The sequence below is a fragment of the Heterodontus francisci genome, chromosome 31 (genome assembly GCF_036365525.1).
Source record: "Heterodontus francisci isolate sHetFra1 chromosome 31, sHetFra1.hap1, whole genome shotgun sequence".
In the NCBI taxonomy this organism is placed as follows: domain Eukaryota; kingdom Metazoa; phylum Chordata; class Chondrichthyes; order Heterodontiformes; family Heterodontidae; genus Heterodontus; species Heterodontus francisci.
In genome coordinates, this window is record NC_090401.1 from 29,798,975 (window position 1) to 29,823,432 (window position 24,458).

The following is a 24,458-nucleotide window of genomic DNA, read 5'->3' on the forward strand; positions in this document are numbered from 1 at the left end:
TGTAAGCAATAAGAGTAGGGCCAGGGAATATAAAGTTAAATTAGTTAAAAGTCCATATCTAGCAGAATGAGCAGATAAGTGGCAGATGGAATTTAATACAGACAAGTGTGAGGTGATGCATTTTGGCAGAAAGGCTAGGTGAGCCAATTCTGTGCAGGAACAGAGGGACCTGGGGGTGCATGTGCATCCATCTTTGAAGGTGGTAGGACATACTGAGTGTGTGCTTAGCAAAACATATGGGATCTTGGGCGTTATAAATCAAGACATTGAGTACAAAAGCAGGGAAATTATGCTGAACCTTTATAAAGCTCCGGTTAGGCCCCAACTGGAGTATTGCATCCCGTTCTGGTCACCACACTTTAGGAAGAGGGTGCAGAAGAGATTTACCAGAATGGTTCCAGGAATAGGGGATTTTAGTTACGAGATTAGTTTGGAAAATCTGAGGTTTTTCTCCCTGGGGCAAAGGAGATTGAGGGGATATTTGATAGAGGTGTACAAGATTATGACAGGCTTAAATATGTTAGACAAGGAAAAACTGTTCCTAATATACAGATGGTACAAGGACTAAGGGACACAGTTTGAAGGTTTTTGGGCAAGAAATGCAGGGGGAATGCAAGGAAGAACTTTTTTATGCAGTGAGTTGTAATGACCTGAAACTCGTTGCCCATGACAGTGGTGAAAGCGGAGACAATCAATGATTTTAAAAGGAAATTGGATGAACACTTGAAGCAAATAAACATACAGGGCTACGGGGATCAAGCGGGGGAGTGAGACCGACTGGAGAGCCGACATGGACCCGACGGGCCTAATAGCCTCCTTCTATGCCGTAAACGACTTTGTATAACACAGATGCAATAAAAGACCATTCAACATATGGAACATTTCATGAAGTGGTTCAGTCTGGTGTTGAATTGGCCAGGGATTCCAGAGCTGCTTTTGATTCATGGAAGGTTCTGGGCTGCCATAAACTTTCCATTTATTCAGTTTGATGCAATAATAACGAGCATTTTATATATATATATTAAAATCTAGATGATATTTCAGAAATCCTCACAATGGTAAGGATTTATTTAAACAATGATTTAACAATTCACAATGGGTGATAAATGACGAATAATTTGCCAAACAGTACACTAGATAGAAAAAAAGAGCCTACAAAATCAAACTGGATCCTAAAATGAGAGAATGAGGGAAGTGGAGAAAGGATCAAAGTGTCTTATATTTTCATTAGAAAGATCCAGGAAGCTCCATTTCTCAAAAAGACAAGCCATTGACAGAGCGCAACCCTCCCCCCCTCCTCCAAAAGAAGCAAGCCTTTGTCTGGAAAGTGGTTGAACGTGATTGGCTGTTTCCCGTCCACTAGTCGTTCAGCTTTGTTGATTGACATCTGCACTGGCCAATCGGTTCTCAAACACTGTTCATGTGATTCCTATTGCCAGCCAATCGGCTGTGCGTAGCGGCGGGACTCCTGAGCGGTATATAAAGAGGCAGCGCCCTCCCTAACTTCCACCCGGCGCCATTTTGTGCACTTCTCCACGTTGACTTTTGCAGTCGGTTTAATCGGGACAAAAGAAAACCCGAAACAAAAAGAAAACCACAGAAACAAAATGTCTCGGGATCGCTTCAGGAACCGTACCGGATTTCAGAGGCGGGGCGGCATGAGCCCTCCGTTTCGGGGAGGAGGCGGCGGTAGCAGCACCCGCAACAACGTTCCCAACCGTCCGAATGGAGCGGGAAACGCGGCCGAGGCCCTCAAACAGCAGCCAACGGCCTCGGCACCGAACCAGGGCTCCACTCAGCAACAGACCCCGCCTCAGAAATCGATGGCGCAGGGCTCGCAGAAATCGCAAGAACCCGACAAGAAGAATGGCGACGCCGCGGCCTCTCAGGCCGGCGCTACGGCGCGGGGCGGCAGCGGCGAAGGGAAGCAACAACAGCCGCAGGCGGCGGCCTCAGAGGGTCAGACCCGGCAGCAGCGCGACGCCAAGCAGATAGAGAGCGACCTGCGCCAGGAGCAGGCAGTGCTGCGGGCCCAGCTCTCGTTGCTGAGGAAACCCGGCGAAAAGACCTACACCCAGCGCTGCCGCCTCTTCGTCGGCAATCTGCCGGCCGACATCACCGAGGAGGATTTCAAGAGGCTGTTCGACAAATATGGCGAACCCGGCGAGGTTTTCATCAACAAAGGGAAGGGCTTCGGCTTCATCCGGCTGGTGAGTGGTGGTGCTACCCCCTAGCGGTTGGGGCTGGAAACTGCGCGGCGCGCTCCTGCCCCGCGCGCGACCTCCAGACTGCGCATAACTGAGCGCGCAGCCGATCCACCGGGGGCGCGCTGCCTTGTCAGTATGTCGCGTTTGGGCGAGATGGTTTGATGTCTGGACGTTGTTAACGATTAGCCACAACCTACTTGAAACCAATACCGCATCCTTTTGTGTCTCTCTCTTTTGGCCGATAGAAATGGGTCCCTGGTGGGTTGCCTTCCTGATGGTGCAATCTGTCGTTAAGGCGGCCTTCGTGGGCTTGAATAGTTCTCGCTGGACTAGCTCTCGGTCATGGAGCTTGTTCTGCGGATCCCATGTGTTCTTAGCATAGACTCGCGTGGGCATTCGACATTCATTGCTCTTCATTCTGAGCATTTGTTACTAGCTGTGGTCGTATGGTTCTGTATAATTCTCAGCAATTCTTTCAGAAAATGGAAGTTTTGATTATAAGAATTAACAAAGCCATTTGACTACCTAATTTTAATATTGGAGGATATTATGAATTGGCTTTCATCTAGTTGGGAAAATAATTTGTCAAAACTAATGGGTGGGATGTGCTGTTTTTATAAGCTTTTTTTGTCTTTCTCTCAAGGAAAGCAGAACGTTGGCTGAAATAGCTAAAGCCGAGCTTGATGATACACCCATGAGGGGTCGGCCTCTACGTATCCGTTTTGCTACGCACTCCGCAGCTCTGACTGTCCGCAATCTTTCTCCCTATGTCTCAAATGAACTGCTTGAGGAAGCTTTCTCTCAGTTTGGTCAGGTGGAGAGGGCCATTGTAATCGTAGACGATCGTGGCAGATCAACAGGCAAAGGCATAGTTGAATTTGCAACAAAGCCAGCTGCAAGAAAAGCTCTTGAGCGTTGCAATGACGGAGTATTCCTCTTAACTGCGTAAGCAATAGTCATTTTTTTGTTGTCTAAATTTCTGACTTGATACACAGCTGACAAAGTTTAATTCAGTCAAATCAAATTCCTTGTGCTGAAACAAATTGCTAAATTTGGTCATGTTAAGTGAAATTTTTTTGTAGCATTGGCCGCATACAGCTGTGACTTGATGCTTTTTTAAAAAGTATACATTTATCTAGCAAGACAATCTGTACAAGAAATATTGACTTGTGACGTTTTGTACAATACTTGAACATGACTAGTATTTTTTTATAGGAACCTGTGTCTTGGATTTTACCACACTGGAATGCATGATTTCTGACTGTATTTTGTGTCTCAGTATCTGGGTCTCCTGTAGGTACGTCCTGGGAGAGGTAACAATTGCATTCAGTTGTATTCAAAAGTTGACTGTCTTTTAGGTCTCCGCGACCTGTAATTGTGGAACCAATGGAACAATATGATGATGAGGATGGTCTTCCAGAAAAGCTTGCTCAGAGGAATCCAATGTATCAAAAGTGAGTTTATTTTGGTTTTCAATGTAGGTGAATTGTAAAGGTAATCTTTATTTCTGGCAAACTGGATTCAGTTCCCCAGTTTGCTTGCAGATCTGCATTTTGCCCTTGTGCACTTAAGAAACTCACTACAAAAGACATCTAAAATGTACTGCAAATGGAATGAATTATGGAGCAATTGAATATAGGTTGCTGAAATGTTGTAAGTACGTTGTTGAATGAGCCACTGCTTTGTTCTGTAGGGAAAGGGAGCATCCTCCTCGTTTTGCCCAGCATGGTACATTTGAGTTCGAGTATTCCCAACGATGGAAGTCTCTTGATGAAATGGAAAAGCAACAAAGAGATCAAGTGGAAAAGAACATGAGAGAGGCCAGAGATAAGCTGGAAAATGAAATGGAAGATGCATACCATGAACATCAAGCAATGTTGTTGAGGCAGGGTAAGTTGGTAGAAAATCATGTGAATATGGCTGTAGCATGTGTAATCGTAATGAAATGAAACCTGGCATTTCTGATGCCACAAAGTGACTATGCATTATGTTAAGGTAAATTAAACATTGATTTTTTTTTTTACTAATTTAGATTGACACTGTTGGAAGTTGGGTTTATGCACATTAGTTTGCAGTTAAATTTTATGTGCAAGAATTTCTTACTGGAAGTCCTCTGTCAACTTTTATGAAGTCTATCCTGTGTTCTTGACTGTTGCATTTCCTACTGTTTGCAAAGGGTTGGGACATGGAGGTGTGGAGGGTGAGAATAGCTGTTGGAAAATAGTGCTCTGCACAAGTAAGCTGAATTCAAATTGTATAGTGTGAATGTGAAGTACAACTTGGTGCTCAGCACTGCACCAATATGGGTAATTTAATGTCTTAGTGGGCCTGTGATTCAGGTTTTCAGGAAACTTATTTATAATATTTATGCAGATCTCATGCGACGTCAAGAAGAGCTTCGTCGCATGGAGGAACTTCACAGTCAAGAAGTTCAGAAACGTAAGCAGTTAGAATTGAGGTAAGAATCCTTTTTGAATGCCTGGTTTCATGTGGAATTGCAATACTACTTGAAGCTGACTTGGAAATTTGAGATGGATTACTCAAGTAATTGTCTTGCTGCCAGCTGTTTAGCTTGGATTACTTTTGTTGTAATATTTCAAGTTTCTTCAAACTTACAAGTTGTGGTTTGAACTACATCTACCAGGCAAGAGGAAGAGCGCCGTAGAAGGGAGGAGGAAATGCTGATGCGACAACGGGAAAAGGAGGAGATGATGAGGCGCCAAAGGGAGGAGAACTTCCGAATGGGATACATGGATCCAGTGAGTTTCATTAAATGACCTGTTAGCTAGTCTGTTATCGGGCTCCAGAAACAATGGGCATTAGAATTCTGCAGTCAATATAAAGTAGGTGAATGTTCAATATCACTTGAAAATAACAAGGAACTGAAATAACTAAGTTTGCATCTGAATTCGAGTAAATTAGGGTGAATCTTCATGCTGATGCTAAACTTGCAGTGTATATGTACCCGAAGAATCTGTAGACTTTCCTTCTTCGCTGCTACATATCCTGAGATACTACTTTCCAAAGGGCTTTGAATAGGCCTCTATTTTGAATTGCCATTACTAGGTGATACTGAGACATACAACCATGTTTACTTGATTTCCAAAATGTTCTTGGAATAAAATTGAGATTGTAATTTTGTCAGTTATGTTTCTGAATTTTTAAATCATTTGCATGGGTGAGAAAATTCGAATGTACTTGGCCTTTATTCATGAGCCTCCTTAGCAACAGCAGTCTGTTTCCCCTTCCTACAGAGTCCTCTAAAGTATACATATTTAATTTTGTGTCCAGAATGACTTAGGTGGGTTAGTTGGCTACTGCATAGTGTTAACTTGGTACACTGAAGTTACAGAATTTAAGTCCTTTGCATACCAGTAAATTTAAGATCATGTATACATGCCTAACGTGTGTACATAGCAACAGCATTGCTAAAAATGCAATTTCATTCCTTTTTTGGATTGATGATTCAGACTTGGACAGATGTTCTGAGTTGTAGCATGTCCAGTGCAATTGTGTTTTTGTGTGTATAGCCCCAGCAGTCGTCTGAAACTGGACCATGTCAGCTGCCAGTTAATCATGGTAGAAGGAAAGAAAATTGGCATCAACTCCTGTGACAGTCCTCACAGAAATATGCTAATGCATCAGATTGAGGAGTAAACTTGGTCTGGTCAGCTGCACTTGTCTGATTCAAGCTGACAAGTTGAAGGTTTGCACTGGTATTCACTACTGATTTTTTTTCTCTCTAGAGGGAACGTGAAATGCGCATGGCTGGAGGAATGGCAGGTAAAATGCAAATGACTTTGCTCTTGGGTTTATCTTGCTTATGAAATGTTAATTTTGAACTTATTGAGAATGTAGATATAATTTCAGTAATTTTACATTTGAATAGCAGGATTGGGTCCCTAGTAGTAATTTAACGGGTTGGGCATTTCTGCTTTTACGTATGTAAGCAAAACCAATTAAATTGTGATTTTTGATGGACAAAGGGAGTCAAGCATTATGGGGCAGACAGAAAAATGGAGTTGAGACCCCACAGTTCAGCCATGGGGCCGAATGGCCTACTCTAGTCTGTTTCCACGTCTCGTACTTCTCGATAGGTTTATTGGAAGCATTTTGTTAGTTTTATGGTAACTAGCATATCATCTGTTAAAGTTGTATGGCATGTATTTCTTAACACTGTTGCAAATTGTTATATAATTTCTTCCAACTTGTTGAGCAAGGTCATTAAAGATCTTTTGCTAGCCTGATATCTGCAAATCTTCTGAATTGTAGACAAGTAGGTGATAAATGCTTGAACTACATGCACATAAACTTGTTGCTCTGAGGGCACATGAAACCTATTCCCTTTCACTGGTTGGAAGCACCAAGAATCAAAGCATGGTTTTGGTGGCACTACTGTAGGAACTTTTGAATTTGTTGCTGTGTGTCCTAACAACTGTTTCCTGTTTGTCTAGTTGAGTATAAGTTTATAGAAATAGTAAATTTTAAGCTTTATTTCTATATTGTAATCTGTTAGGTCACATTTTGGCATTTAAATGAATATATTTTGAATGCAAGTATTAATGAGTGTATTACCTATTTCAGTGCTTGCTTTCTCACAGGTCTCGTCTCTAAAGTAAATCACTTGCCTGTTCATTGCCTTCACTGTCTTACAGATACAAAGCTTTAACACTTTAACATGTACTTTTGAATTTCAGAACAATATGCTGCTACAAACCAAAGTTTCCCACCAATGGCAGCAATGGGCTATGAAGGTCACAGTACTATGAGTAGTCCTGGAGGACCGAGTGCGATGACTGGTCAGATGATGGGCAGCAGTGGAAACACAAGCGACATAGCAGGGGTAAAGTGTACTGTGGTTAGGAGTGAATGCTTGGATGTATGGCTTGGTTGTAAAGTGAAATGAATGTGGGTGGCTGAAAGAGAGGGGCTGGGGAGAGAACTGTAAGTAATCTGTAAAAGCTTGAGCTAAAGGACCTTTGGATGGGGAAAGCTGTTTTGTTTAACAAGTGTCATTAGAACAAAGCACAAACTATAGAGGCTGCTTGAAAAAGGCTACCAAAGGAAGCAAAAGCATTTTAGCTTGGATTTTGTTGGAAGATTCTGTTTTTAAGAATTTCAAAGAAATGTGCACTTAGTTGTGACATGTTAATCTGATCGTCGCAGATGTTGATACTAATCAGACGCTTCACGTCTTGCCATCTGATCACTCATCATATCACTCACGTCTAGCTGTGTCAACATTTGTTACAATATAGTTATCACAAGCCTAAGTGTTCCATTGATCAAGACGTGCATATACTGCAACAATTTGCAAAATTGCATGTAGTCAAACTGTATTGAAATAACTACCTGCTTATCTAACCTGGTTTGCCAGCCAAAATGGCATCTTACAAACTTACTACAGGATTGATTAGTTTGTGTGCCTGGGGCAGGCATGCTGAGAGGCAAATGGGGTTTATAGGGGGAAAATGGGTTAATCTCAACTTCCCAAACTGCTGTTACGGGGACGGCAACAACTGGACTACTTGCATCTAGGTCAGGATTGAAACTGTTCTCATGATGGCTTTGGATTGGTTATAGCCAGTGGGGTTCTTCAGAGATTCAAGTATCAAAAAAAAAGCTTGCAGTGTTTGCTACAAATAGGTTTGTTTGGTTTTTTTTTTACTCTACTCAAACCAGTTCACAAGTTAGATTTTTGTTCTGCAGGAAGTTGAAGTAAAATTCCAATTTCCTGTCTGGAGGCTGGCATTTGCAGCTGCTAGTATAAATGAAATGTGAAAGTGTGTTCATGTTTGCAATAAGCAGTACTTTCAAAATAAGTGAGGAAATATGTAATTACAGTAACACCATTCTAAATTGCAGATATCCTTCCATTTTTAAGATGGGTGCTGCATTGTCTTTCATATTACAGAAGAGAAAGCCAGTTGTCCCATTGCACCAGTGCTAGTCGAGTTGTTCAACTAGCTATCTAATCTTTCACTACATCTTCAAAAACTGATTCTGACCTCTGCTAGGTCTAGTACAGTGAAAAGATGCAGTGGATTTGAACTTTGTGGTTTACTGTTGCATTATGTGGAAAACTGGGGTAGGTGGCAAGAGGACAGGGCAGTGAACATGAGTTGCTTTAGGTTATGGATAATTGCTCGATTTAAGGTTTTTGATAAAGTCCTGAAGTGCCCTTCAGATTCTGAATGGGGTAATCACTATTTGACTAGTTAGCATATTTTTGGGACTTGCTTCAGAATCCTCTAGGGGTCTTGACTGTATTTGTCCGCACTTACTTGGGCTGCCTGATGACAATGAAAGTTGCTCCTTGGAGTGAAGTGAGATGATCAGAGTGCCCTCATTAGCACAGTAGTGTGCCATTGGTCATGGCAAACCCACTCGCCTACCCTCCAAACTTGAGGTGTACTGTGCAAGTGGTAATATTGAGACAGGCATTTTAAACTGGAAAATTTAGGAAATTATCCTGTTAATTTTCATGCACTTAATGGGGGTAATGTTTTGTAGAAAACTACATATTACTCAGTTAAACTTGAATGGTACTGCTGATCCAGTTTTGTAGTACTTGTGCTGTACTGTGATTGTAAATTCTAATTTGCCTACGAGGATAGGAATTTTCTGTATAGTGAAGTTTCTACATTTTACTTTAAACAACATACTGCAAAGGTAAATCATTTCCAATCAAAGGAAAGGTGGAAAACATTCTTGGACCATCATGCCTTAATAGTGAAAGTTGTTTATTTTTGTAGTAACAAAACTTACACCCAGCAGCTGATTACTACTTTCCTGAAAACTCTGCAGAGCATGTACTACAATACTGGCTCAGTCAGATTGCATTAAATGGGGAAATGGCGGGTGGGAATAAGTCGGTTACTTGTGACTTCCATTAAGGGCAGAGGCTATTTAACTTGAAGTGTTAAAGCTCTGCATCTCTAACAAACTGCATGATGTGGAGATTGTAATGGTAATGTAAAGGTACCTATAGATCCGTAACAGACTTGTACATATTGGAATGCATCCCTGTGTTGGTAACAGTGGTTTGCTTGCACTACAAGCAGAATAGCCACTGTTCTTAATTTATCACAAGTCATGGGAGGATTATACCCACCATGGATTCCTCCATGTACCGGTCAGTAAACTAATGAACAACTTGCCCTCTTTTTTTCTTTTTATGTGCCTGGTACCTGTGGATCGCCCCATTCCTGGTTGTAATCGACGAACATTGACTGCGGATGTCTCCCTGACCTAAATGTTACACATTTTACTCACTTTGTAACGTGCAACTTGTATGGACATTGAATGCTACCATGTATGATGAACTTTAAAATCTCTTCCAATAGCGTAATGACCGCTTTGGACAGGGAGCCCCAGGTCCAATGAATGCTCAACCCCCCCGTCCTATGGGGCCTACTGGGCCTAGTTTTAGTAGAGGGAGAGAAGAATATGAAGCAGCTACCAAGAAGCCTAGATACTAGAATTCATAGTCCTTGTGTAGTATGCATTCCAAATAGTCTTTCATTTAGACATGAACTCTTCATTCTTACGTTTTTTAGTTGGTGGCAAAGTTGCATTTTATGCCTATTTAGATTTGTGTATTGACAAAACTTTGTAAACTGTAACAAGTCACACTGGCACATTGTGAATGTTGAATTATGTCAAGCAGCAGTGATAGTGCAAATAGGCATCTTTTCCCAGTACTTCAACTGTACGCTGAAGTGCCATTAAATCTCTAGAAAGTATGCTCCATGTATTTTTGTTCTGAATTGTTCTAGAAGCATGTTAAATTGTGTAGGCTAATTGCCTGCTTTGAAATGGTGGCATTCTGTATTTTGGTGCGTCTTTTTAAATTAAAACCCATTCATAGTGTTAATGATTTGAAATGATTTGTTTTTAACCACGAGCAAAGTTGCAGCATTGTTGTGGCAACTTGTCTGCTTCCATAAGTGAGACCAAGTGTTGCATTTACAAACTTTTGCAAACTCTTGTGTACCACTTATCAGAGTTGTTGATTGCAATAAGGTAAGAATGCAATGGAAATTAAGTACACTGAAAACAAAATTGGCAGTCATCATGGTTATGTATTGTCTTGTTTTAAGTTGTACTAATTTTTTTGTCCTGAGATCTGGCAATTATTTTGATTTTTAAATTTAAGCTGGCCAAAGTACAGTGTCTTAATTCTATACACAATGGGCAACTAGGTCTTATAAAGAGATCATCCTGCTTTTTCTGAAACTAGCAGTGTTGAAATGTCTGGACCCATTTGTATCTGAATTGCCACCCAATTGGCTTTGTTAAATAGAAGCTTTGCTTTCAAAATGAATCTTGTTTTTGTGGTTCTAGTTTGGATACAGGCTGGACTGTTTTAACATTGCCTTAATGAGTATTTTGTAAGTTTTCTTTTCTTCCCAGAAGTCTTTGTGACAGTCTGAATCTGCAGACAAATCCAGTCTATGCTGGGGTGGGATGAAGTCCACTGATAAATCAATGTTACTGTCTTTCGGCGATTCCATTAACTTGGAGGTTTGCATGTTCTAAAATAGGTATTGGGGGGGGGGGGGGGGGGTGGAAAGGAAGGTTATATTGCAGCTAGTACTTCAAAAAGATGTTAATGTGTTTTGACTGATGAATGCAAAGCACGCTTGTATTTCAAATTTGTTTCTTCCCTCTCCTTGCACTGTTCTCAACTTATTGCAACTTTCTCGTCTGAAGATGGTGCGTGCTGAGGATCTATGGTTACCAGCAGTGTCCTGTGCATCATTCCAAGTGAATTACGTGTGATCCTAGATTGTGGTGAAGCTGTTTAACCTTGAAGCCAAGCCTGATTTCACCTGCACACAATGTTTTTCATTAAGGGCTATTGGGTAGTGATCAGGAGCCCTGGCTGACAATTTTTTCCCTTCCTAGCCCATGGATGCTGAACCCCATTGCAGTGCTGTACTGTTGGCTGAGATCAGCTAAGTTGTTTGGCACAGCTTACGGTTTGAATTTGAGATTATTGATCTCTGGCTCAGTATTTGGTGCATTTATGCATTGAGCCAGTTGGTGCTGGACTTGGCCCATAGTACTACTGCATTTTTGCCTTTAGATTTGCAGTGGATAATCAAATTTTTGTTAACTTTCCTTGGGTTTGAAAGGGGGCATAGTTTTCCTTTTCAGGCTTTGTGAATGTAGTCAGTTTAACGGCTATCTGCTCGCTATGATCGTATCTCTGATTTGTATATCCTCACTACAGTGTAACATCTGGTCAGAGCTGAACTGTTGGGCCTCACTGTAGTGTATGCAATGCAGATCGCATTACATCGAATTCTCTTTAATTTGATATTTATGCTCATCAACTCAGTTATTGCAATACCAAAATGACTTTAGAATGTCCCACCTAAAAAAAAAAATCTATTTTCAAATAGTACTGAATTTCAGTCTTGTGGACAATGTGGTGAGTTTAAAAACACTTCCAACTGTTGCCATAAGTCCATTAGTCTGTTAAAACTTAATGCTTTTGCAATACAACAAATCTACACAACACTGTTCTGTGACAAATGTGGCTTGATACAAAATGGAATTAGTCATCTGGTTTGAGGTGCCACTAATGTTAAGTGTGGCAGTCACGAACTCCAGATTCCTCCTCATCCCAGATAAATGAACTTTTGAGTGCTAGGCCTGTAAACCAATATGTTGAGTCTTGTAAGAAATCTGGGGTGGCAGTATCCCAGTTCTAAATTGCAGTACTCTGCAAATTGAGCAATGGTAATAGAAATGGCGTATTGATGTAGTCAATGCAGTAAGGCATGTAAAAACCATGTACCCAGCATATAGTTAACATACCCAGGAGTACTGTATACTTGTAGAGTTGAATCGCATTCTTAATATTTGGTGCTTGCATCACCGTCTACACCAAAGCACTGTCCATGGAGTCTTATCTGGACTTGGGAATTGGGGTTCTATTTAAGTAACTTGCCTGTACATGGTCTTTCAAGTTCTACCAGACAGAATTGATGTAAAACTGGGACAGGATCTTAAACGTTATGGAGTCCTGAACAGTCAACTTTTTAGTTTATTTTTTAAATGGACTTTATATTGGCGAAAGACATTCATAAAGATCTACAGTTAATGACTCAAAGCTTTTTAAATCTGTCGACCCAACATGGGGCCCAACCGATTAACTTGTGAAGGTCTGACCTAAAGTTTTTGATCTGAAAATTTTGGTCCTATTTTGCGTTTGTGAATGGCTGATTTGGAAAATCACCTAATTGGAAACCAGTAGCAAGATCTGGGAGATGCATATGTGCTCAGTAGGAATGAATTTGCATCAGGATACCTGGACCACCAGAACATGACTTCTGTATCTTCTGCCTATAGAAGCTGAACAGCTTCAATGGGTAACTGGAAACCAAGCAGTAGCATGCAGTGCCAACAAATAATTGCTGCTTTAGCATTCTGATAATGGTAAGTGTTAAAACTTATTTGTGTGTGGGGGTGGAAGGGGTGTGTTTGAACATAGAAACAAATCCACTTTTACATGGTCTATACATGCCCATAGATGCTGTTTTCCAGTTTTTGGGGGGGGTGGTGAGGGGACAATCAATTATATTCTAAATAATACTTGCATTAAGGGTTGAAATTACTGAGTAAATATTATAGTCCATGATTGGAGATGTTCTAAATTCTGGGATGGTGGATTTTAAAGCTGGTTAAGTGCTGATTTGCGTTGCAATGATTTGGACTAGGCTTAATTTTCATCTGACATTTAATATTTTTGTTTAAACAATTATTTGGTATGGAATCCAGTATCTGTCCATCGAATTTGCAAATGTAGAACATTCACCTTCTGATAAAATAAGCCAGCAGCTGTTTGTTAAATTATTCAAGGTTAGCTTGTGGGGGTTTGAATGAGCAACTGCTCTGGCTTGCTATTTGGTGTCCTTTGCAAGCTTGCAATAACTGATTGCCATTCCCTTGGCAGAATTGCTGCATTTGAACATGGGTTCCACAATACTACAAGTAGGTTTGGCATATTCAGGTGGAGGTGTTAACCAAGGTTCCACCTTTCTTAAACCTGAAAGCTAGCTTGGTAGATTTTATAGTTTTGTGATGGTATTTGGAGTGAGAGGCTTTTGTGAACCTTTTTCAATTAGTATGCCTGTTCGGGGATTTGACCAGTACTTTAGGCTGCGCAAGCAGAGTTTGAACTATTTGAAATGCCCAATTATATAATTTTGAATATCATAACTTATTCAAAATACTGCATGAGTTTCTCAGGGTATGATTACTTAGGGAACCATTCATTTTTTAAAAATACTTCAGTTTTGAAACTAAATTAGCAATCCCACCATCTCATAACTTAATTGAAGGGCCCCTTTAATCTTTATAGATGTATTTCACATATCTTATGAACTTGGGTTTTTGGTATCGGCTAATCTGAACACATATATAAAAGGTTTAGCTGTTGCCGTTCAGGCTTTTAGGTGCTGATTTTGCAATGCCCAGTAAGCCTGGGCACAACTTGAAATAACTTGTCTTCCCCAGTATTCTTCAGTGGCAGTTATAACAGTTTCAGATTCTCAGGTTACATGGCAACGCATCTGAGTTACAAGCCAGCAAGCGGCTGCTGGCAGCCAATTGTGCTGCACCCTTGCAAGTAATGCCGCTCTACAGTGAATAAATACAGTCAGCTTGTCTGCAATACATTACATTGAGGATCTGTAGTACTGCAAATGGGATTGGGCAGTAAGACCTGGAGAATAGTATTCCTGCTTGTTCTGCGGTACACAATACAGACTGCATACAACAGGTATGTACAAATAACTTGTTTAAAAAATGTCTTTCGTAATATTACAGTTGAGTAAAATGGTTCAGGCATCACCTTTCTGACAGTGGAATTACAGTGCAGCACTTTTGGTGATTGGGCTATTGGTGAATGCTGGTTGGTATCAGTGACATAATGGTCCAAATGTACAGTTAGTATGTGTAGTTTTTGAATACTACTGCATCACATTTTCAAGACTTTTGTGGTACCTATGAGTTGGTCAACAATAGGTAGATGCGCCTGTCATCTACCGTTTTGAGTTCAAAAAAGCAGTTTTGACTTAGACTGTGCATAGGAAGGCTGTAGTTTAGTTTTTAAACTTGCCTTTTTATATACACTTTTAATCTTTGCCAAGAACATCTATAAAGCAGCATGATCTGTATATGGACAATAAATGTACTCTTGGCTACTTAGCCCATAAATTGAATGCCACTTAGTTTGGCAATATAATGTTGGGGCAGTTGTCTGCATTGTATAAAATGAAATGTTAACTTGATATGCCTACTCAGATTTTGGGGCTTGTGTGGATTAGAAACACTTTCACTTTAAACCTGCTTGCTCTTGAACCTTTTGTCAGACCCCCACCCCACCCCCCACCCCACCCCCACCCCCTCAAATGCACATTACTATTACGTAGTTTATTGTATTTGGGTTATTTCCTGTAATTTTAGTATAGGCTGGAGTAGAGGAATTTCTTTCTTTTACTTTTAACAAGCCAGCTTGTAATGACTGTAACTACCATCTACCTTGGCCGTAGTGGTATCTGGCCTGAAATTTCCAAGACCTTGTGCACATACTTAAGTGTAGGAGATCTATTGTAGATCAATACGGCAGATTTAAGAAAACTGACTTATATTTATATATAGTAGCAAAGGATTATGATTACTGTAAATGTGATGCACTGCCACCTCAACTCTAGGTGTGTATCTGGCAATCTGAGATGTAAGATACAAGTATAATGGAATCCTTTGGTATTTCTGTAGAAAATAAGTCCTTATGCTAGGCTTTGACTTGATGCCCATTTGTTTGGCTGTTCAGGCATCTAACTGGCAGCAGTAAAAAGTGCATTCTGTATGAATACAACTGAAATGGGTGATAGCGGAATTGTATTGCTTCCTTCAGCTAAACTAGATCTTAATGAGTTCATCAGCAAATGAAGCTTGCTAATTACTCGGAACAAAAAGAATTTGCATTTTCCATTAATCAGACAAATGATTCACCATCCGTATTGGGATATGACAGTGGAGAGGGCTTTCTGGCAAGTTTGTATGTGTGCCAATTTATTGCCATACTCCTGAAATTGCCTAGGGAGGAGAACGCTAAAGGTCAACATATTGGAACGTTGGTCTTGCTGAAGACCGCTTAGTTAAACTGCTTTGGACGAAATAAGTTGCTGTAAATTTTGTCTAGACATGGGGTGGAAGAGATGTGAAAATAATGGTCCAGGACCTGATTGTCTTCAGGTCCTCGGCCATTTTCGAGTTCTTTGCTGCAATGCTGAGAATTTGACACAGTTCCTTTTTTAAATCTGTGTAAATTGCAGTGTTCTTTGGTGGCAGCTTATTCCACAAGTCTGACTGCAAGATCAACTCTTCCTGCAGGTCTTGGACCTGTAATACTTCAGTATTCCATTTTTGGGGGACATAACTGGCTTATGTCAAATTTTAGTATGTGTAGATCAAGCAATTAAGTGTTTTTGTGTAAATGCCATCAGTGGCTTGTCCCTGGAGCTGAAATGGTGATCTATTTCATCTTGTTACACTGGACTTGCAAGTGGGATCTGAATCTTGGTAGCAAAGTGTCTGCACTGTGTTCCATCTAAATTCTCATGTATATGACTGAGTTTTTCCAGTGCAATTCGGCCTCAATTTTTGACTTGAATGTCTCTGTTTAGGAGAGTGATGCCAGAACATCATAGGGCTATGTGGTATATGTTTCAGTGTTGCACAACAGGTTAGAATCATGTATTCCAAGATGTGGGTGTAACATCCCTTATGCACGCATGCCTGATTGGGCATTTTTGTGCTAGCTTGGTCAATTTTTAATTAGCCTGTCCAAAGTTTTAGTAATCTAAAAGTTGTTTAAGTTTCTATGCTGACTATTTTGCACGATACTGTACTTGCCTAGGCAAAGCTTGGCTTAAAGCACAAATGCTTGTTTTTCACTTTTCTGTAGGGTTGTCCAAACTAGTCAGTATAAGTATACTGTACTTTTCTGGCTTAACCACTGATACATTTCAGTTTGAATGGTATCTGTCCTTAGCTCTTGCCTTCAGTTCCTCCTTTTCTTTCCCCGTAAAATGTTAGTCACAGCACCACTGTTGGCTGTTGGGGATTCAGCCAGCTTTTCTATTGCAGATCTACATCTGGGATAGACTTGCATGGCAAGATTTTCTGATGTAACCTGATCTTTGTGGGTTGTTATAAAACTAAATTCAAGTTTACTGTATATAGAAGCTATGAGTAGTTACTAACTTGATGTATTTTCTTTAGGCATGGAAAGAGCTTGATGCATGTTGAAAGACCGTCGATGCATTAAAGATGCAAGTAAGTGGCTGTTAACAGTTTACACATCTGAATCATCTAAGGACCTCAATCATTTTCCTGAAAGATAAAGTAGGAATATGCTTTGAAGTAGTTTGCATGATAAAATTAAAAATTCAGTTTCCAGGTACCTTTTTTCCACTTGGCCTTATGAAGAATAATATTTAAGAGCTACAAAAAAGTACTTTCCTGAGTTTGAGTCAGTCCTCAAGCATATTATCCAAGTAACTCCTCTTTCTCTTTCTTCCCTTTCTCCCCACCCCCCAAAAAAAAAATAATGGTCTCTAGACAACCCAGGTTCAGTCTTCCATTTCATAAAACAAAACAAGAGTTTCTTGCTGGTGTGGTGCTCAGTATTCTGCCACATAACTAACTTACCCACCAGAAATATTGAAAAACATTTTCAACCAAAGCTAGCTGTTCAGCCAGGGAAATATGGGCTAGTTTTCTTAATCCTATTGAGCAACTTGGGTGGTTGGAATAATTTTATAATTTAATTTTCTTTTGCAGATCCTATGAAATGTGACATAACCAGAATGTTTCACATCTGGTCAGTCACCACAAGTCTCAATGGGATGGGTGCACATAAAAATGTGCCAAAGTTGAAGGACAACGAGTGGCAGTTCAAAATTTTGATGAAGGTCTTCATGGTTATTTCAGAAAATGTAGGTATTCAGCATGCACAGCTAAGAGTTGTCTTGTTTTTCTCAAATCTTTATCTTCACTGTTCATACTGCAAGTTGCTAGACCTGCAGATTTGAAAGTACATTTAAAGTAACTGGGTAGCTAATTCAATTTTTGGGTGTTTGTCTTTAAAATATTCATACTTGAGTGGAATCATGTTACACTAGAGTTGTGCAAACTGCTGATTTGGAAGGGTGTAAATGGAAGCACCTTGAAAGTGGCATCTTCATTGTTTCTAAACAGTTCTGCTTACTCTAGTTTGTACTAAAGTGCAATGAATGTTAATCATCTCCATGTTGAAGCAATAATTAAAGCAACTGGGTATGCTGTTCAAAGTTTGCTAACTTGCACTTAACAGTGGTTTTCAAGTCAAAGTTAAACGCTTTGGCAACATCTATTTGGAGATGAAATATCAAGTGATTTTCATTTGCCATGTCACCTGAAACAAAGGCAGTTACTTTGCAGCATTGGCCAAAACAGGCTCATTTTTCATTTACCCAGGTCATCTACCTTTGCAGCAAGAGGTAGCATTAAAAACACAACCTTCCAATGTAGTAATGTTAGGTGAATCTGCTACAGAGGCAAATAACATCTGCATAAATGTGTTGGTTATAAGTGATGGGAACCATTTGAAAATACAAATCCTCATACCAGACTTTATTTTCTTATTAGGATTGTGGATGAAGGAGGAGTACCTGGAACGTTCACTGCCTCGAAGATTGATATGACATTGCTGTATTTATACAATCCAAATAAAATACATCTTGACTCAATTTTGCTTTTTTCTCTTGCATTAGCTGAATATCACTTTTCATGGCACCTTGTGTGCTGGCAACCAATGTTTTGAAGTTCCAAATCAATATATCCATTATGGAAAATGGAGCAACATGCTCTAGTCTTATCAGGGTTTGTAGCTACATATTAACTGAAATTTTAATATAAAACAATGCTGGAAATACTCAGTAGTATGTCTGGCAGCATCTGTGGAGAGAGAAAAAGCTAACTACGGATCTGTGACCTTTTTAATGTTTTGCATTCGGATCTAAAGGATATCAGGGCCTCAACATTCCAAGGTGCTGGTTGCCTTGAGCAGATCAAGGTTTACTATGAAGCCGCCTTATCCACTAATCTACCAATTGAGGCTCCCCTGAATAAAGGCCACTTGAATGAGATACTGGCAGGTGACTAGAACTATACCCAAGCACTCCCTTTGAGTGGATACTTTTTTTTAAAAAAAAGATTGTTAGGCTAGTAAATATTTACCATTTATAAATTCTAGTTTAATGCTGTTGAAGCTTGGGGTATGCAAATTTCCATTACTGCTTGTGGCAAGTCCTCCTGCATGTACAAGCTTTGACCCTTCTGTATATGCAACTCATGGCTTTAACCATTCAGGTTCCAGCACTTGGATCATTTTTCTGTAGTGACTGGGTAATAAATTACTTTTTAACCCCTGGGAGGTGACTGAGATTGCCTCCAGTCCCTTGTTCTTGCTGAGTTCTAAATTGAAATTGTTGGGTTTAATTAGCTTTGGATTTGGGATCTGATTGGATTCTTCAATGGGTAGGTCCACACTAACCTCACTTTGTTTTCTGGTGAGTTACACAGGTGCTGTTTACTTTAGGGCATTGTCCCCTTTTACTGGGGGGGGGTGGGGGGGTTATGGGTTAATTTGCCCCAACTCCTCTGGGGCATTCTTGCTCACTGGTGTCTCCAGTTTTCACTCCACTCCCCTGCAGCACTTCAACTAGTGAGGCATCTCTCACTTTTGGCTTGCAATTTTGGGAACTTTCTTTGTGCAGATTTCTGTAAATGCTGTGAGCAGCCTTTTTAGGGCATCTTTGTCCTGTATTTAAAAATGGTGTCTAATATTTCTAACTACGGTATTGGTTAACCAGACAGGCGGTTCCATTTGGGAATCCTCCAGGCCTTCCTCTAATCTGTCCACACTGCCTTTCATCTCTTTCTGACAGGCTTGTGCTTGTCTGTCCCCCTTCCTGGCTGTGATGACGTTTTAAAGCATTTGTTTTACCCTTTGGTCTGGGGTGTCAAATTTACCTGGCTAATTCTTTTTTCCATTCTATGGGCCACTGAACCAGGATTTCAGGGGTTCACCTTGAATTGGGAGTAGTAGTAGCACATGGTCTCCAGGCCAAAATGTTCTGGCCTTGGCATATTTATTGTCCTGCCTTTTTGTAGCTGTCTGGAAGGTTACTGCACAGGCTGTTGTGAGCTACTCCTAGAATATAGAAATGTAGTCAATATGGAGGACTCATTCCTGTATCCCAAAAACCCCTCCTTGATTAGTTTGAGGACCTCTCCTCTCGTGTCCATAAATTAAAGGGACTAATACCGGTGGACTCATTGGGTTAGGCCCTGGTGGCAAACAAGAGAAACCCCAGCCCTTTGTCCCAGTCATGGGGGTACTCATAACAGTATGCCCTGATCATTGTCTTTTAAGGTCTGGTGGTACTGTTCCAAAGCCCCATGTGACTGGGCAGTAGGCTGAGGACTGCAGCTGGGTTATGTCCAGATTACCCATGACATTTTGAAAAATTCTAGATATGGAATTCGTGCCCTGATCTGATTGGATTTCAGTGGACAGCCCATATCTGGTGAAGAATTGGGGTAGCCCCTCCACCACTACCTTGGCAGAGATAGTTCTTGGGGAAATGGCCTCTGGGACTTGGGTAGCCACCACCACAATGGTGAGAAGATGCTGGTAGCCTCTGTTTAAGGCAGGGGTCCTGCACAATCCACAAGCACTCTGAAGGGTTTCCCAAAAACCAGTATGGAATTAAGGGTGCAGCTTGGGGTTTCCCCACAACCTGGCACGTTTTATAGAAATCCACCACATCGTTATGGAGTTTGAGCCAGTCACTATGTTGTCTTAAATAAAAGCAAAATACTGCAGATGTTGGAAATACACAGCAGGTCTGGCAGCAGCTGTGGAGAGAAGCAGAGTTAACGTTTCAGGTCAGTGACCCTCCACCTCAGTTCTGAGGAAGGGTCCTCTCAATTCTCAAAGGTTTGATGACCAGACAGTCGGTCCTCTACAGTGCCGTTCAGCTGCCTCTGTTGCAGCGTGTTTGGCCATGGCCAGAGTCACCACGCAGTTGGGGAAAATGCAGGGACCTTCTGCAACTGCTGTCTCTGACTGCTTTCAGTCTGTCAAACTACTGGGGAAGCTGCCACCTTTGCCCATGCCAGGTCATTATCCAAGAGCAGGTCAACCCCCTGTCCACCGAGGGACAATCTAGTGTTATTGGTCCCGAAACAAGGTCGCACTCCAGATGCACCGGGGGAAGTGGTGGCAGAGTGGTATTGTCACTGGACTAGTAATCCAGAGACCCAGGGTATTGCTCTGGGGACATGGGTTCAAATACCACCACAGTAGAAGGTAGAATTTGAATTCAATTAAAAATCTGGAATTAAAAAGTGAGTCTAATGATGGTTATGAAACCATCGTCAGTTGTTGTGAACCAGATGCGTTTTTACTAATGTCCCTTAGGGAAGGAAATCTGCTGTCCTTACCTGGTCTGGCCTACATGTGACTGCAGACCCACAACAATGTGGTTGACTCAAATGGCTTAGCAAGCCACTGAGTTGTATCAAAGTGCTGCGAAGTTGATAAGGATTGAAACTGGATGGACCACCTGGCATCGACCTAGGCACTGGCAACAAGACAAACTCAGCTTTGTTGACCTTGTCCTCATTACATCAGGGGGCTTATTGCCAAAATTGGGAGAGTTGTCCCACAGACTTGTCATGCAGCAGCCTGACAGTTTTACCATCGAATTATACCTTACAATGTCCCAGACACCGCCACCAACATCCCTGGGTGGTATACAGTCGGGAGGAAGTCCTCAACATCAACTGGGCCTTGTCAAGTCTCGTAGGATCAGGTCAAACATGGGCAAGGAAACCACCTGCTGATTACCACCTACCCCACCCCCTCAGCAGATGAATCACTACTCCTCCATGTTGAACACCACTTAAAGGAAGCACTGAGGATGGCAAGGGCACCGAATATACTCTGGGTGGAGGACTTCAATGTCCATCGCCAAGCGTAGCTCGGTAGCACCACTACTGACAGAGTCCTAAAGGGCAGAGCTGCTAGACTGGGCCTGTGGCAGGTGGTGAGGGAAAAACATATTTGACCTGGTCCTCACCAATCTGCCTATGGCCGATGCATCTGTCCATGACAGTATTGGTAGAAGTGACCACTGCACAGTCCATGCAGAAACGAAGTCCTGTCTTCACATTGTGTTGTGTGGCACTACCACTGCTAAATGGGATCGATTTCGAACAGATCTAGCAACTCAAAACTGGGCAACCATGAGGCACTGTGGAGCAGCAGCAGAATTATATTCAACCACAATCTGTAATCTCATGGCTCGGCATATCCCCCACTCTACCATTACCATCAATCCGAGGGATCAACCCTGGTTCAGTGAAGAGTGCAGGAGGGCATGCATTAAAATGAGGTGTCAACCTGATGAACTACAACACAGAACTACTTGTGCGCCAAGCAGCGGAAGCAGCATGTGATAGACAGAGCTAAGCGATCCCACAACCAAGGGATCAGATCGAAGCCCGGCTACATCCAGTTGTGAATGATGGACAATTAAACAACTAACTGGAGAAGCTGGCTCCACAAATATCCCCATCCTCAATGATGGGGGAGCCCAGCACATCAGTGCAAAAGATAAGGCTGAAGCATTTGCAACAATCTTCAACCAGAAGTGCTGAATAGCACCTCCTGAAGGCCTCCTCCTCAAGTCCCCAGCATCACAGATGCCAGTCTTCCGCCAATTTGATTCACTCCGCGTGATATCAAGAAACGACTGAAGGCACTGGATACTGGAACGAATATGGGCCCTGAAAACATTCCGGCAATAGGACTAAAGACTTGTGCTCCAGAACTTGCCGCACCCCTAGTCAAGCTGTTCCAGTACAGCTACAACACTGGCATCTACCCAGCAATGTGCAAAAAGCAGGACAAGTCCAACACGGCCAATTACCGCCCCATCAGTCTACTCTCGATCATCAGTAAAGTGACGGAAGGTATCATCGACAGTAATATCAAGCGGCACTTGCTTAGCAATAACCTGCTCAATTTGGGTTCAAACTATCAATGTCCTGGGGGTTACCATTGACCAGAAACTGAACTGGTCCAGCCACATAAATACCGTGGCTATAAGAGTAGGTCAGAGACTAGGAATCCTGCGGCGAGTAACTCACCTCCTGACTCCCCAAAGCCTGTCGACAAGGTATGTCAGGAGTGTGATGGAATACACTTGCCTGGATAGGTGCAGCTCCAACAACACTCAAGGAGCTCGACACCATCCAGGACAAAGCAGCTCTCTTGATTCTCACCCCATCCACAAACATTCACTCCCTCCACCACCGACGCACAGTGGCAGCCGTGTGTACCATATACAAGATACACTGCAGCAACGCACAAGGTTCCTTGGATAGCACCTTCCAAACCCGTGACCTTTGCCACCTAGAAGGACAAGGGCAGCAGATGCGTGGGAACACCACCACCTGCAAGATCCCCTCCAAGCCACACACCATCCTGACTTGGAACTATATCACCATTCCTTCAATGTTGCAGGGTCAAAATCCAGTAACTCCCTTCCTAACAGCACTGTGTGTGTACCTACACGCCAAGGACTGCAGCGGTTCAAAAAGGTAGCTCACCAGCACCTTCTCAAGGGCAATTAGGGATGGGCAATAAATGCTGGCCTAGCCAGCGATGCCCACATCCCATGAATGAATAGAAAGAAAACAAAAGATAGATATAGGGTACACATCACTGAGTGACGGTGAGCAATAGTGGCTAAGCATTTCTGTGAATGACAGTGAGTGATGTGAATAAGAAAGTAAATGGGGCAGACATCACTCTGAGTGATTGAGAGAGTGATCTGGGGGAGGTATCACTGTGATTTAATGGGATTAAGGAATGGAATGAGTATTTGTCATGGGGCAGAGATCACAATGGTTAGCACAGTGAGTGTTATGGGACAGACATCAATATGGTTGACAGAAAACTGGTGAGTTATCCTAATTGAGCAGATTTCACTGTGATTGACAAGTTTGTCAATGTGTGATAGATATCACAGTGATTAATAGATTCAGTCCTGTGTGATTGATATCATGCTGACTGACAGCAGGGGTATTATGGAACAGATATCACTGCAATTGATAGATTCGGCATTGTGTGACAGATATCACTGTAATTGACAGTGAATGTTATGGGGCAGATATCACAGTCACCGATAGATTCAACATTGCACAAGCCGGCATCAACCGAGGCACCGGAAACGACAATGGCAAACCCAGCCCTGTCGACCCTGCAAAATCCTCCTTACTAACATCTGGGGGCTTGTGCCAAAGTTGGGAGAGCTGTCCCACAGACTAGTCAAGCAACAGCCTGACATAATCATACTCACGGAATCATACTTGACAGACAAGAATGTCCCAGACACTGCTATCACCATCCATGGGTCTGTTCTGTCCCACCGGCTGGACAGACCCAGCAGAGGTGGCGGCACAGTGGTATACAGTAGGGAGGGAGTTGCCCTGGGAGTCCTCAACATCGACTCTGGACCCCATGAAGTCTCATGGCATCAGATCAAACATGGGCAAGGAAACCCCCTGCTGAATACCACCTACCGCCCTCCCTCAGCTGATGAGTCAGTACTCCTCCATGTTGAACAGCACTTGGAGGAAGCATTGAGAGTGGCAAGGGCACAGAATGTACTCTGAGTGGGGGACTTCAATGTCCATCACCAAGAGTGGCTCAGTAGCACCACTACTGACCGAGCTGGCCGAGTCCTGAAGGATATATCTGCGAGCCAGGGTATGCGGCAGGTGGTGAGGGAACCAACAAGAGGGGAAAACATACTTGACCTCATCCTCACCAATCTGCCGGCCGCAGATACATCTGTCCATGACAGTATTGGTAGGAGTGACCACCGCACAGTTGTTGTGGAGATGAAGTGCCACCTTCACATTCAGGATACCCTCCTTTGTGTTGTGTGGCACTACCACCGTGCTAAATGGGATCGATTTCGAACAGATCTAGCAATGCAAAACTGGGCATCCATGAGGCGCTGTGGGCCATCAGCAGCAGCAGAATTGTACTCAACCACAATCTGTAACCTCATGGCCCGGCATATCCCCCAGTCTACCATTGCCATCGAGCCA

At 42.1% G+C, this 24,458-nt stretch overlaps 1 protein-coding gene across 2 annotated transcripts; it reads left to right on the forward strand.

Moving 5' to 3' along the window:
- Positions 1 to 1,496: 1,496 nt before the first annotated feature.
- On the forward strand, positions 1,497 to 18,016 carry LOC137347111 (splicing factor, proline- and glutamine-rich-like). Of its 2 annotated transcripts, XR_010968869.1 has the most exons (11): positions 1,497 to 2,210; positions 2,851 to 3,152; positions 3,566 to 3,661; positions 3,901 to 4,097; positions 4,581 to 4,665; positions 4,852 to 4,966; positions 5,954 to 5,990; positions 6,905 to 7,050; positions 16,509 to 16,562; positions 17,070 to 17,224; positions 17,916 to 18,016. XR_010968869.1 is itself a non-coding variant. In XM_068011211.1 (9 exons), exons 1-9 carry the CDS (start codon positions 1,608 to 1,610, stop codon positions 9,686 to 9,688), a joined length of 1,716 nt encoding a protein of 571 aa, XP_067867312.1. In that variant the 5' UTR covers positions 1,498 to 1,607; the 3' UTR covers positions 9,689 to 10,083. The 2 variants fall into 2 exon arrangements, 1 of the variants encoding a protein (XP_067867312.1); XM_068011211.1 differs by lacking the exons at positions 16,509 to 16,562; positions 17,070 to 17,224; positions 17,916 to 18,016 and adding an exon at positions 9,554 to 10,083 and having other exon boundaries at positions 1,498 to 2,210.
- Positions 18,017 to 24,458: the final 6,442 nt, after the last annotated feature.

Bases quoted from the DNA above. Each gene is read 5' to 3' on its own strand.
- LOC137347111 (XM_068011211.1), top strand. From the start codon at position 1,608: ATGTCTCGGGATCGCTTCAGGAACCGTACCGGATTTCAGAGGCGGGGC. The intron at 4,098-4,580 runs GTAAGTTGGTAG...ATATTTATGCAG, and splicing joins AGCAATGTTGTTGAGGCAGG to ATCTCATGCGACGTCAAGAA. The intron at 4,666-4,851 runs GTAAGAATCCTT...TACATCTACCAG, and splicing joins CGTAAGCAGTTAGAATTGAG to GCAAGAGGAAGAGCGCCGTA.